Source organism: Schistocerca gregaria, chromosome 5 (genome assembly GCF_023897955.1).
Source record: "Schistocerca gregaria isolate iqSchGreg1 chromosome 5, iqSchGreg1.2, whole genome shotgun sequence".
NCBI lineage: Eukaryota > Metazoa > Arthropoda > Insecta > Orthoptera > Acrididae > Schistocerca > Schistocerca gregaria.
In genome coordinates this window covers 350,979,376-350,995,351 of record NC_064924.1, presented here as the reverse complement: position 1 = coordinate 350,995,351, position 15,976 = coordinate 350,979,376, and the positions used below count along the sequence as shown (strand labels likewise).

The 15,976-nt window shown below is 38.8% G+C and overlaps 1 protein-coding gene across 3 annotated transcripts in view; it reads right to left on the bottom strand.

The window, feature by feature from the left end:
- LOC126272028 (FERM domain-containing protein 5) overlaps window positions 1–15,976 on the bottom strand; it is a 1,188,777-nt gene that overhangs the window by 49,059 nt on the left and 1,123,742 nt on the right. For all 3 annotated transcript variants that reach the window (XM_049974531.1, XM_049974532.1, XM_049974533.1), the window contains exon 7: window positions 8,647–8,735. In XM_049974531.1, the coding sequence (XP_049830488.1) occupies window positions 8,647–8,735 (89 nt within the window). The remainder of the gene's footprint in view (window positions 1–8,646; window positions 8,736–15,976) is intronic.

Here is a 15,976-nt window from a genome sequence, read left to right as displayed (position 1 = left end):
GGCATGGATGTGTGTGATGTCGTTAGGTTAGTTGGGTTTAAGTAGTTCTAAGTTCTAGGGGACTGATGACCTCAGATGTTAAGTCCCATAGTGCTCAGAGCCATTTGAACTATTTGTGTCACAAGCTCCTTCAGCATCAGTGCACTTTTCTTCGAGGGGATGACACCCTCATGAGCCTATTAGTTGTACAGTGACATCTTACACATTCTAAGGATAATTCCAGCTGTGCAAGAATGCAACTGTGTCCACATCACTATTTTCATACAAGATGGGGCGACACAACATGTTGCTTGCCAGGTGAAAGATGTGCTTCAAGAAATGTTTGGTAATGACCTCATCATCTCTAGGCAATTTCAAGGTGTGTGGCCTTCCATATTCCCCAACCTAAATACATGTGACTTCTGGTTGTGAGCATATCTGAAAGATCATGTCGATCAGGGATATATTCAGACCCTTTTTGATCTGAATGATAGCACATGATGACGATATCGCTCTGATTACACTGGATACATCTACATCTACATTTATACTCCGCAAGCCACCCAACGGTGTGTGGCAGAGAGCACTTTACGTGCCACTGTCATTACCTCTCTTTCCTGTTCCAGTAGCGTATGGTTCGCGGGAAGAACGACTGTCTGATAGCCTCCGTGTGTGCTCTAATCTCTCTAATTTTACATTCGTGATCTCCTCGGGAGGTATAAGTAGGGGGAAGCAATATATTCGATACCTCACCCAGAAACACACCCTCTCGAAACCTGGCGAGCAAACTACACCGCGATGCAGAGCGCCTCTCTTGCAGAGTCTGCCACTTGAGTTTGTTAAACATCTCCGTAATGCTATCACGGTTACCAAATAACCCTGTGACGAAACGCGCCGCTCTTCTTTGGATCTTCTCTATCTCCTCCGTCAACCTGATCTGGTACGGATCCCACACTGATGAGCAATACTCAAATAGAGGTCGAACGAGTGTTTTGTAAGCCACCTCCTTTGTTGATGGACTACATTTTCTAAGGACTCTCCCAATGAATCTCAACCTGGTACCCGCCTTACCAACAATTAATTTTACATGATCATTCCACTTCAAATCGTTCCGCACGCATACTCCCAGATATTTTACAGAAGTAACTGCTACCAGTGTTTGTTCCGCTATCATATAATCATACAATAAAGGATCCTTCTTTCTATGTATTCGCAATACATTAAATTTGTCTATGTTAAGGGTCAGTTGCCACTCCCTGCACCAAGTGCCTATCCGCTGCAGGTCTTCCTGCATTTCGCTACAGTTTTATAATGCTGCAACTCTCTGTATACTACAGCATCATCCACAAAAAGCCGCATGGAACTTCTGACACTATCTACTAGGTCATTTATATATATTGTGAAAAGCGATGGTCCCATAACACTCCCCTGTGGCACGCCAGAGGTTACTTTAACGTCTGTAGACGTCTCTCCATTGATAACAACATGCTGTGTTCTGTTTGCTAAAAACTCTTCAATCCAGCCACACAGCTGGTCTGATATTCCATAGGCTCTTACTTTGTTTATTAGGCAACAGTGCGGAACTGTATCGAATGCCTTCCGGAAGTCAAGGAAAATAGCATCTACCTGGGAGCCTGTATCTAATATTTTCTGGGTCTCATGAACAAATAAAGCAAGTTGGGTCTCACACGATCGCTGTTTCTGGAATCCATGTTGATTCCTACAGAGTACATTATGGGTTTCCAAAAACGACATGATACTCGAGCAAAAAACATGTTCTAAAATTCTACAACAGATCGACGTCAGAGATATAGGTCTATAGTTTTGCGCATCTGCTCGACGACCCTTCTTGAAGACTGGGACTACCTGTGCTCTTTTCCAATCATTTGGAACCTTCCATTCCTCTAGAGACTTGTGGTACATGGCTGTTAGAAGGGGGGGGGGGGGGGCAAGTTCTTTCGTGTACTCTGTGTAGAATTGAATTGGTATCCCGTCAGGTCCAGTGGACTTCCCTCTGTTGAGTGATTCCAGTTGCTTTTCTATTCCTTGGACACTTATTTTGATGTCAGCCATTTTTTCGTTTGTGAGGACTTAGAGAAGGAACTGCAGTGTGGTCTTCCTCTGTGAAACAGCTTTGGAAATAGAAGTTTAGTATTTCAGCTTTACAAGTGTCATCCTCTGTTTCAATGCCATCAGCATCCCGGAGTGTCTGGATATGCTGTTTCGAGCCACTTACTGATTTAACGTAAGACCAGAACTTCCTAGGATTTTCTGTCAAGTCGGTACATAGAATTTTACTTTCGAATTCACTGAACGCTTCACGCATAGCCCTCCGTACGCTAACTTTGACATCATTTAGCTTCTGTTTGTCTGAGAGGTTTTGGCTGTGTTTAAACTTGGAGTGAAGCTCTCTTTGCTTTCGCAGTAGTTTCCTAACTTTGTTTTTGTACCACAATGGGTTTTCCCCGTCCCTCACAGTTTTACTCAGCACGTACCTGTCTAAAACGTATTTTACGATTGCCTTGAACTTTTTCCATAAACACTCAACATTGTCAGTGTCGGAACAGAAAGTTTCGTTTTGATCTGTTAGGTAGTCTGAAATCTGCCTTCTATTACTTTTGCTAAACAGATAAACCTTCCTCCCTTTTTTTATATTCCTATTAACTTCCATATTCAGGGATGCTGCAACGGCCTTATGATAATCTACAGGCAGCTTCTCAACCATCTGACCACAAATAACATATTATCAAGAACACAGTTTGGATATCTGAAGGGTTCTGATATTGAAAAGGCTATTTACACCTACAGTGAAAATGTACTTAATTCATTAAATAACAAGTTACAAGCAGCAGGTATTTTCTGTGATTTGGCAAAGGGATTCGATTGTGTAAACCACAACATTCTTTTAAATAAATTAGAATTCTATGGTGTCACGGGCAGTGCTGCAAAATGGTTCAAGTCATACAGGAAACAAAGGGTGTCAGTGCGAGGGACTAGTGAATTAAGTCATCAGCCATCATCAGAATGGGAAGAAATTACATGTGGTGTCCCACAAGGATCCATCTTAGGGCCATTGCTTTTTCTTGTGTACATTAATGATCTCTCATCAGTTACACTGCCAGAAGCAGAGTTCGTTTTGTTTGCAGAGGACACAAGTATTGCAATAAATAGTATGTCAAGTGTAGTTCTAGAAAGATCTGCTAATGATATTTTCATGGATATTAATAAATGGTTTAAAGCCAACTCACTGACATTAAACTTCGAAAAGACTCATTACATGCAATTCAGAACCTGTAAGAGCTTTCCACCCAGCATATGCATAAAGTACGAAGAAGAGCAGATAGAAGAGGTTGACAGTCTTAAATTCCTGGGATTACAACTTGATAATAAATTCAGTTGGGAGGAGCACACCACAGAACTGCAGAAACACCTTAACAAATCTGTATTTGCAATTCGAGTGTTAGCAGACATAGGCGACATAAAAGTGAAAAAGCTTGAATACTTTGCCTACTTTCATTCCATAATGTCATATGGTATAATATTTTGGGGTAACTCTTCAAGTCAAACAAAAGTTTTCAGAGTAATACGTATTATTTGTGGAGTAAACTCACAGATGTCTTGTAGAAACCTCTTCAAAGAACTGGGTATACTAACTACTGCCTCTCAGTAGATTTACTCCTTAATGAAATTTGTCCTAAATAATATACCTCTTTTTCCAACAAACATCTCAGTTCATACATACAATACCAGGAACAAAAATGATCTGCACAAGGACTTAAAAGCACTTACTTTAGTTCAAAAAGGCGTCCACTACTCAGGAACACTCATCTTCAATAATTTGCCAGCAAACATAAAAAATTTAGTTACAAATAGAGATCAGTTTAAAAGGAGCCTGAAAGACTTACTAGTGGCTAACTCCTTCTATTCCATTGACGAATTTTTTAATAGAAACAAATGATGTGTTGTATATATTTATACTATTAGTATTGTTATTTCAGCTTAAAAAAAATAAAAAATAAAAAAAAAGGTGACATCCACGAGGATCTCCTCAACCTGGATCTATGGAATGAAAAACTAATCTAATCTAATCTAATCTAATGATCACTGATTCCCTGTTCTGCACATACAGAGTCGAAAATTTCGGGTCTATTTGTTATCAGTAGGTCCAAGATGTTATCTGTGAGCAACTTTTGACCATGCCATGTTATGAATGCAGTATGTTACTGAGTCAGGACCACATTGAGCACGTTTTGTAACTTCTGTCCATATGCTAATGAATGTGCCAGAACCACTGTTATCTTGTGTTCGATTGTTCCTTTCCTTTTCCTGCACCCACACTGCATTCTGACTGTGTACAGCATTATATTTCACTTGGTGGTAGAAAATGGAACTATTAGTTTTTTCTGGATACTCTACAAGTACACTAATTAATGAACATGTGTAATGTTTCAGCATCATACAATGTATACAGGCTGCACTGCAGCACTCAGAACACTGTCAGTTTAATTATAACCACCCAGTATACGTTATTATTACAGTTTCCATTGAACTTCTTTCAGAATAATGAGTAATTTAGCATTGAAAAAGAAGTTAAGCAAGGAGTTCCATGTGACTGAAGCTATTCTCAGCACCCCTAGTGGAAAGGGAGCGGAGAAGGGAGGAGGACAGATTGAATGTGTGTCAGTGGAATGTTCCTGTGTCACCTTCATTTTTTTGATGTCATTGCTCCGTTTGCCTAGTACAGATACAGTTCAGCAGCAAAAGGAAGATATTAAAAGCATAATTTTGAAAGGAGGCATGAAAATCAATTGTAGTATGACTTAACATCTAATCAACACATCGAAAAGAAAAATGTGCAAATTACAGGGGTTGGACAAAAATATGGAAACACCAGCCAAGCCTGCTGGTAGCGCTGTTGTATTTGACTACAAACATTACCTGTGCAGCATCCTCAATACGTAGCAATTGTCAGTCATGGTCAGAACAGTGTTCTTCGTAATTGTGAGTGCATTACGTCAGAGCTAAGTGAATTTAAATGTGGGCAAATTGGCGCTCATGTGGTGGGTGCTTCCATAACCAAGGGAGCCAAAGTGTATCATGTTTCAAGAAGCACTGTATCGATGATTTACACTGTGTACAGGGAAAGTGGAAAAATCATCATCTGCTCAGACACAACACTGACAAAAGTGGGGAATTCCAAAAACACACATAAGTGATGCAGTGGGAAAGAAAGGTGCCACAGCCATAAAACCTGGACAATGGAGGAATGGAATAAAAATCGTTTGGCTGGATGAGTCTTGTTTCACAGTGTTTTCAACTTCTGGCTGAGTTTGCATCTGAAGTGTGAAACATTTCAGCAATTCAGTGATGATTTGGGTATCCATATTTTCATCGGAAGATTAATTGTAAAACGACTTTCCCATGATTCTGAATGGTGCAAAAAGTGGCAGTTGTCTTTCAATAAGGAAATGTGTAAGTTCATCAAAATAAGTAAAAAAAAAAGGATCCACTTCATTTTGATTACATGATCAATCACACAAATTTAAAGGTTGTCATTTCCACTAAATACCTAGGAATTACAATTACAACTAACTTAAGTTGGAATGATCACAAAGATAAAGTTATGGGGAAGGAAAACCAAAGACAACATTTTACTGTCAGAACACTTAGAAGATGCAATGGGTCTACTAAAGAGACTGCCTACACTGTGCTTGTTCATCTCTGCTAGGGTATTGTTGTGCTCTGTGATTTTTTATCAGATAACATTGATGGAGGACACTGAAAAAGCTCAGAGAAGGGCAGCTCATTTTGTATTGTCACTGATAGGGGAGAGAGTGTCACAGATGTGATAAATGAGTTGGAATGGCAATCATTAAAACATTTTTCATTGTGGTGAGATCTATTCACAAAATTTCAGCCACAAACTTTCTCCTCTGAATGTGAAATTATTTTATTGTCGCTATCCTCCAAAGGGAGAAATGATCATCATAATAAAATATGTGGAATCAGAGCTCGTAAAGAAAGATTTGAGTATTTATTTTTCCCATGCGCTATTGGAAAGCGAAAAGATGGAGCAATAGTGTGAAGATGGTTCGAAGAACCCTTTGCCAGGCACTTAAGTGTGAACTGCAGAGTAGTCATATGCTTGTAGATGTAGATACTATGGGTCCCATGGTTACTGTGCAAGATCACATTACTGCCAGTGATTATGTTGCCATTTTTGGCTGATTGGGTCCTTCCAACGGTACAATTTTTTTCCCAGTTGTGGTGCTGTGTGCCAAGACAACAGAGCTCCTGTGCACACAGCTTGAAGCATCCAGAACTGATTTTGTGAACACAAGGATAAGTTGTCACTTCTCCTCTGACCACCACAGTCACCAGATCTCAATATTATTTATTCATTGTGATCTACTTTGTAGACTAGGATGTGTGATCGCTATCCACCTCCATCACCATTATCCAAACTTGCCACTATATTGCAGGATGAATGGTATAATATTCCCTTGATAACCATACATGACTCGTATTTATCCAATATGAGATGACTGGAAGCTGTTTTGAAAGCTATTGGTTTTCCAACACCGTATTAGGTATGGTAATTTTGTGGTGTTTCCATATTTTTTGTCCATCCACTGTAATAATAAACTCAACAAATCTGTTAATGAGTTTTTACACTGTTTGATGAAAAAAAGTGAAGCACCTCAAAGGGGAGGAAGAAACAAAATGCAACTTTGGGGGCTAAAAGAGGATATGAAGCTATTTCAATGATTACAAAATCAAGTCAAATTTACAAATAACTTGGCAGTATGAGCTACTTATCAGTATGACACCGCACTTATTCTGGCCTGCATGCATGCACTGATTTGGTTGGGAAGAATGTCATGAAGCCATAGTATCCTCTATCGAGGCTAGATGGCCTACAACTGATGTAACCATTCCTTCATGTCCTGGATAATGGCACTGGGACAGAGCTGCTGTCTGAGCTGGTTGCACATATGTTCTCTTTGGGACATATCAAGGGATGCCACTGGCCATGAGAGTGCTCCAACACCACATAGACAGTTCACAGAGACATATGCCATTTGTCGATGAGCATTGTGAAAAATGTCGCCACAATGCTGTCGCATGAGAGGTAACAGGTGAGGCTACAAGAAGTCTGGACAAACTGCTTTGCCAGCAGAGTTCCCTCAATCACTACCAGCTGTGACCTCAAGTCATACCCAATGGCCTCCTACATCCTGACATCAGGAGTAACTCCACTGTCTTCTCCAAAACACTGGAAAATAGGACCTCTCCCCAGACTGCTGCCATGCATGCTGATGATGGTCATCCGTGGTAGTACAGAACTGTGATTCATCACTGAACACAATGAGACTCCATTCATTAACAGTCCATGCTTCCTAGTTATGGCACCACTCTAACCACAGCCTCTTGGGTTGTGGTGTTGATAGTAGTCTATGCAGGGAACAGTAATTCCCTGCTCTGACTGCTCCTGGGGTATGTTACTTGTTTTTGGACAGCAGATACAAACGTGAAGTAGTTACACTGTGTTTATTGCACAATTTGGCGAAGGTGGTCTGACACGGTCAACCAGAATGCTGACAACGAGTATGCCTGCCCTCATGTTCTAATGCCATCCAACATCAGTTCACTGTCACATCTGAATGCCCCTCAAATCTGAATACTGTGAACTGGGCAAATAGAAATAAACAATAAAGCCCCTTCCAGACTCTGTCAAATTCTGTTAATATTATATTGCACAAGTATGCGGCATCTCCATGTCCTTCATAGTCATCATTCAACACCCTATACTGTTCAGGCCCCTTGTATCAGGATTGGTAAAAACACTAATGCACTCTGGTGCCTTTCTACCTGTCACAGAGAATTGCAACTCTAATCATTTATATACCTGCTGTTGGTGTGCGCAAATATGAAGTTACACTGACATCTGACCATGTCTTCTATGTGCTTCAATTTTTTTTTTTTTTTTTTTTTTTGTCAGGCAGTGTATATTTAGGGCAGAGGAACACAACTAGATGGACTCAAAAACAAGAGTAAAAGTGACCTGTAGTCCTTATAGTAAACTAAAAAATGTTTGAAACTTAAATTTTGGATATCTGAAATGGCAAGTTTATAATTAGTGAGACATGGACTTCAGATATGAAAATCACTCAAAAACTAAAGGCTGCTCGGTGAGGGAGAGAGAAATGTATATTGAGAATTACTAGCAAAGACAGAAAGACACAAGAGGATCAGGAAGCAGGTTGGAATGGAAGGCTTTAATGAAAATCAAGTGGAGGTGAGTGGATAGTAGATGGATCAAGACAAATTTGTCTTTAACTCGAGGACATAAAAAATGTTCTGGGTAACCATCCAATGGGAGGTGAGTAGATGACATTATAAAATACATGGAGGAAAGGTATAACATATGGCGATATCTGCAGAAGGCCTTTATCTAGCTCTGTATGTCAAATAATGGATAAATAGATATTATGTTACTATGTGTAAACTTACTGCATCCAATTCATAAGTGACCACGAAATTTGTTCATATTTAAATGCCAAGTACTTTTCTTATTAGATGTCTGGATGTGCTGCTCAGTCTTTAAAGTTTTGCCTTTAAAAAGGATAAAATTTTACTGTGTGCGAATCATAATTTAGTACTTACGTAAAAAAAAGCATCTGTTCTATGGCACATCTCCAGACATGGCGACAGGCTGCCCCAGTAGGACATTTGAAACCAACTGTATGTTTTTTCTGTAAAAAAAATCACATATTTCATAGTTACCAAAGCATTTACAAAAAAAAGCATAGCACACAATAAAATTGTAATGAAACAGAGCTGAAAATAACACCTACTTAACAAACAGATGCAAATTCACAGAAATGTAGGAGATGTGTCACATAAGATTTAACACTTCCTTTTATTTTTTGAATGGTTCTGTGCACTGAAATGAGGTTTTGGGCAAATGATAGTACACTAATGGGCATGTACTTTGGTATCTGATAAAGAGCCTTAACTCTTGTATCAGTTGAGATATTGGCACAAGTTTGACTTTTTTAAGTAGAATGAGACACTTGTTTTTGTGCAGTCCTAAAGCATCGACTGCACACTGAACAGTGCAGTACCATGAAGTGGCATTAAGAAAGTGCTGACCCATGTGCCAATGAAAGAGAGGGCAGTGCCACACCTCCAGGAAGACAGCGTGTAGCACTCCCTGTCAATGTTGACTTAACCAATCGCCCATTGCTGGTCGTCCCTAGAGCTTGGTCACAGACTTCGAGAGCACCAGTACTGAGTAATAGGAAGATGATAGTTAGCCTATTGTTCTGCAAGTAGTAATAGTATGTAAAGTATTTGCATGTAGGAGGCACAGCAAGCCACCTCATAACAAGGAGTTAAGTTATGTTTCTTTTCTTTTTAGAAATTAAGTGTCCTATTAATTACACAGTTTAATGTACAGATCATTTTTGATTCGTACCACCAGCCATCACAACTTCTCTCCTTCTTGTTTGTGTCTGTGTTGACCCTCACAGTAGCTGACACAACAGTTTTAATGGTATCCAAAAGTTCTTGAAAGATGAGTAAAATTATAAAATGCTTGTCAAGATTAAGATTGAAACCCTTTGCAAAAGAAGTGAAGAAATATTCTAAAATTCAAACAAGAAAAGTCAGCCAGAATCATCTGTTGTGCTGTAAACATGCTCGTGACAGGCTATATTGTATCAAATCTTTCCATTGTTTACTTGTCTGCATTGCAGAACTATCAAGAACTGTGTTACCTATGGGCAGGTCAATTTAGATGTACTACATTTAGATAGCAAATGGTGACATGAGTCATACTGCAAAGGAATGTGGGATCATTCGCATCTTGCTTTGACGTAAATTCCATTTTTATCATCTGTCACTACGTCAGGCACTCAGAGGATGTGGTTTTGAAAGTCATGTAGAATTTTGTCAGTTTGCTCATCACTTGAGAGATAACACTACATTTTTCCAAAATGTGCTCTTTACCAATGAAGCAATGTTTACAAACGATAGTAATGTAAATTTACATAACATGCACTTCTAGAAAGCTCAAAAATCATGCTGGTTTTGTCAGATACAATAACAATAATCATGAAGTGTAAACCTACGGGGCAGCGTCATAGAAATTACACACTGGACCTTAGTTCATTCCAGGGATGTCAAATGGAGATATGTTTGCAAACTTTCTTATGAACATTCTGCTATTCTAAAAGAGGTACCACTGGATATGCGAGAGTGTATGTGGCTGCAAACAAGATGGGTGGGCAGCTCACTCCTCTGTGTTGCAATGCAAATACTGAATGAAAAGTTTTCTGGCTGTTGGACAGGTCGGAATGCTGCAATAAAATGAATGGCCAGATCTCCTGAGTGGACTCCTTGATTTCTTTCTGTGGGAAGAACTGAAAGATGCAGTACTTCATGAAACCCCAACCACACCAGAAAATATGCATTGTCTAATTGCCACAACATCTAACAGCATAATATCCAATGTAGTTTCATCTGTTCATCTATCTCTCAAATGGAAGCTGCAAATGTGCTTGCAGTCGATGGGAAACAATTTGAATGCATACTTCAGTAAAGTTTAAAAATACTTTGTTTTGTGAATGATATGTCATCAGTCATTCTGAATAAGCTGTTTGGGTTATTTAGAGTGTACTTGATATAATTACAATTTCGAATAGTATTTATAGACACATTTGTCTGACAGCAGATTGTTTCCTTTAAGAAGTATTCACGCATCTCCAAGCAAAAACAGATCGTTTTCTTTTTTTTCCAACTTTAAGAAAGTTATTGCAGTAATTCTCTTTTCCCCTTGACTAGGGCTGTTTATCATTATGTAGTATGAATGACCAACACTTCTGTTTTGGAGTTGACAACTTAGCAGGAATGGAAAGGGTTTATCCATATACAAGAATCATAAATGGCCTTGTATCTATGTCTTACAGGAAAAGCAGTTTTATCTTAGTAGCCTAGGCCTGTCTCACTGTATATAATGATGGAGGCTCCCACGAGAGCTCTGCTTGGCATTGTGTACATCACAGCAACTGATTCTGGCCACATTGCTTTTCTTGGTTCCTTTTGTGAAGACATTCAGCCTCAATATTAGCAAGCATTATATCACTGTACTCTTCTTTTCAGGCAGTTTCAGATGCAGTTGAAAAACGTACATCTTTTATTTTAAAAAAATACTTGCTGCAACATCTCGATAAGTATGAGAGTAAAGACACTTTACCTCATACCAAAATACATGCTTCTTAGCATACCATCATTTTCCAAAAACCTCATTTTGATATCTGTAACCATTCACAAAATAAAAGGGGTATTATGACTTACACTAATCACCCTGGATAAAAGCAAATAAAAAACTCTGACCTGTTAATCTGCTACCATTAGATAATTATGCCTTTCTAGATTTTTGTTATTTACTGATTATCTCATTTTTACGTAGTACTGATAATAACAGTTAGAACTAACTATGTTTCCCAAGAACTGAATGAATTATTCTGCTGTGCAGCACTACCGTCTCCTGTCATTTTCAACATAGTGAAGAATGCAGTCTTAGGTCCTATAAGCTCTTTGCAGTTTGCTTTGGGATACCACTGATGTCTTACATTACCACTAAGATGATGTGTAGAAATTTTGTTTCCACATTGCTTATATATATTTTCCAGGTTGCAGTACTGTCAACATACATTTATATTGTATTTTAAAGTGCAAAAAATAGTAATAAAATAAAATAATATCTAATCCTAGCTTTTGAAACTGTTAGTTCCTTTCTCAAGGAAGAAGACCAACTTATTTTGAAGATGAGGGGAAAGAAAGGTGAAAATTGAGCCATCAGAGAAAGTAAGGAGATCAAAGATAATTTATTGGTAAGCACTATGCCAGTTTCAGTCCAGAGATGAGATGGAGATGGATAGATGAAGAGAAATGAGAAGTGGTTTGAGCAGTTTAATTAGTAACTGAAAAGGAGACATGGAACAAACTAGGAGAGAATAAGAGTGAGATGAAGAAATGGGGACAAGGATAACAAAGGAATAAAGGAAATAACTTAATAAGTACAATAATTATACAATATATAATAATAATAATATAATAAAAGGGTGGGGTTGTATGTTAACTAAGGTTAAGTCTAAGAGTTTGGCAGAATGCAAGCATATGTTGGCAAGCATGTTTCCATTTTCTGTGTTCAGGAAAACTATTATTGGATGGGTGGATTCAAATAGCTAGTGTGACCGCTGTTAAATATACTGTATGAGAAAAAAGTGAATCATCTAGAAGACCTTGTCAGTTGTCAATGTAACTTCATACATGTACACACTATCACAGGTATAAAGTATTACAGCTGCAATACTCTGTGTAAGAGAAGAGAGTGGCTAACAGAGTGCATTAGTGTTGTTCATGTTTAGTGTCATTACCAGGCCTGGGAGGGTATGTAAGAGGCATTAATGGCATCAGATGGTGAGTGATCACAGTGAAGGAAGTGGAGGTGACACATAATCATGTGATACAATGTTATTAGTACATGACAGATCTCAATAGGGGCTCCATCATGGATATCTGCTTGGCCAACTGGTCAAATAATGCAGTATCTATATTTCTGATGCCTTTGGATGTGACAGCATCCCAGTGTTGGACTGCATGGGAATTGAGGACAGGCATACTCGTCATAAAGATTCTGGTCAACCATATCTGACCACCACAAAGGAGGCTTGCCATATTGGATGCCAGACCCATCATAGCCCCTTTACATCTTTACTCATAAACAGAGAATAAGTAATGGACACCCTGCAACATTCTGTATCATCCCGTACCATTAGTTGGAGATTAGTGTCAGCCAGACTAGGGAATTATCAATGCACGTGTAGGATGCTATTAACACCACAACACAAACAGCTGTATTTGGAGTGGTGCCATGACTGTGAAGCATGGACTGCTGATGAGTGATGTCACATTGTGTTCAGTGGTTCAGTGATGAAATGTGGTTCTGTACTATCTCAGATGACCATCATCAGCAAGTGTATGCTAGTAACCTAGAAAGAGGTCCCATTCTTCCAACATTTTGAAGAGGTACAGTGGTCTTACTCCTGGCATCAGAGTGTGGAGAACTGCATGACGTGAGGTCACCATTGGTGGGAACTGAGGGAGCTCCGACAGCACAACAGTAGGTCACAAATACATTCCAGCCTCGTGTGTTATATCTCATGTGATATTATCATGGTGTACTTTTTCAACAGGGCAATGCTCATCTACACACGACACATGTCTCAATGTACTGTCTGCATGATGTGAGCTACTCCCATGGCCAGCAAGAATCTCAGATCAGCTTGGAAATTAGCTCTGTCACTGTGTCAGTATCCAGTCTATCAAGGACCAGTCACAACAATTGTGGGCCTGCTTTCTGCAGGAGAGCATACAACAGTTTCATGGCAGAGGAGGTGCAACTCGGTGGTAATTGACCTCATATTGCCATGTTCTTTATAAATTTGACTTGGTTTTGTGATTACTGAAATAAAATCACATGGCCCCTTGACCCATGAAGTTTCATTTCATTTCCTCTTCTCCTTCTGGGTGCTTCACCTTTTTCCTCAGTCAGTGTAAAAACTTAGCAACTGGTCTTTTCATGTCTTGGTTAGACATTAAGTCATGCTATAACTGATTTTCATGGTTTTTCTTGAATTTTCATTATTAATTTCTTCCATATGTTGTTCAACTTTATCTGTACTAGAGGCAACCAGGTGATGTTATTAGAAAAATGATGATTCAGGTATTTTCCATTAACATAGAGCAAAGAGTGAAACCTAGTATGTTGTTTACTGCTTTTCATGTGTTCACTACACGGGACTTTACACAAGAATGACTGACCAAAATACCTGAGCATATGAATCAACATAGAAGTAATGCCTGTGTTGGGCACTTCGGCTACCCAGTTGGTGAGCATGCTCTGACAACATAAAAGGCAGAGCAACACATGAAACTATGCATGTTAACTGCATGGCATTTTCTATAGGAATGACCACCAGCCAGCAGCTGAATACATGAATGGACAAATGCTCATCTTAGAGACAAATCATATTCAGTTTCTGAGAGTTCTGTGAGCTTTGTAGTTGAAAATTTTCTCTCCAACATATCCTTGCATCCCACAAACCTCCTGGACGTTGCCTCCTTTAACATTCAACCCTCCAGGCGTTTTATATTGCTATTTTATCTAGTTTATTTATTTATTTACTCCATTACTTTCTTTATTCCTTGTTTATCTGTATTCCTCCCGTTATACCCTCCCCTTTTCTCTTTTCCTAATCCTAATTCCCCCATTCCCTCTTTGTTTTCTTCCCAATCTCCTTTTCAGTTTTTACTTGCACTATTCTCATTTCTTTCTCTCTCTCTCTCTCTCTCTCTCTCTCTCTCCTCCCCCTGCCCCCTCTCTATCCATCATTATTTCTCACTATCTTCATATCATCTCTGGACTGAAGCTGGCACAGTGGTTACCAGTATACTACTGTTGACATCCTACTCTCTCTTAATCAGTGATATATATACTATCTGGATGTCAAATAAAAACTGTGTGTACACGCTGGCCAAAGCTGTTCATATTTTGTTTCTTGTCAAATTAAAATATGGCTGCCACAAAATGTCACAGGAATCCAAAATGAAAATATTTTTTAAATTCTGATCCCAAATTGCATAATGACATGAATTTTAAAGTCAGAAATAAGTAAATAATTCTTTTTAACATACAGAGTTGTGGAAACTTTTTTTGCCTAGTTACAACATGGCAGACTATGCAGATGACAAGAATCTGAATGCATGCCAAAGATCCATGCTCTGAGATCAGAGATTGACATTCATGTAATACAGAGATCATGACTTTGAATCATCCTCCTTCATCTTTGTTTCCCCTTGTCCTCAGAAAAGATTTGTACACCTCATCATGAGGCTGAATGACCTACTCCTCCCTTCTAACCTTCCTTAATCCAGCTCAACTAATAATTCTGTAAGCTGGGATTCTTTTTTTTCAGTTTTAAACATGTCTATCAGCAGTACTGGACTTAACATAAAGATGACACATTAAGTTGTAGACAGGCACAATTAAAAGACACTCTCATAAAGTATTTAGCCATAGCCTTCACCTTTCTTAATTGTACCTGTCTGCAACTTAACATGTCTTCTTTATGGTAAGTGGCAATCTTTCTTTTCCTACATTGTTGATATTTCTACCTGGAGTTTCCATTGTTTGATTTTGTCTGAAATTTTACAGTTTTCTCAACTGAATTTTCCTTCTGATACAATGTATGTAAGTTAAATATGACAAATAATATGACTGCAGCATGAATGCAACTTCTAACTACTGAGACCTCATCTGACAGTTTGGTTGCCTATCTATGTGATACGTATTTGCTTCATAACAACGTGTAGCAGGGCTCTGATTCCATAAGCTGACCATAATTGTCATATTGGAAAAGCTTGTTGTTAGAAGAAATCTCCTGCAGTAGTTTCTGAGGTGACCTGTACCTTGGAAGGTTTTCTTTGATGCCAGGGCTGTAGGATAAAATTAACCAGGGCTGTAGGATAAAATAAATAGAAATGAAAGTCTACCACAAGATATTAATCTGCGAAGGGCAATTAGCAGAATAAGGGACAACAAAAAGAGAAAAAGAGGGATAGTCATTAGAGAAGTAAAAGATGTCTCTCTGTAAACAAAGAGCTGATTGGTTGAAAGGCTAAATAATAAAACATCTTTTTGGGTATTTTTTGGACAAGAACTATCGATGGCTTAACTGTGAATCTTATTGAAGATGGTCAATTTGCAGAGCATGGAGAGAAGTTCTTCAGCTTCTGTCATAGTGATATGCTGCATACTTTTTAATAACAGCACTATGTTAGGTTGTGAAGGTGACAGTGGGAGAAGGCTGTGGCTGAAGGAACAGACTCGGCTAGGTTCAATTAAGTAACAACAGATGGTGGTTTT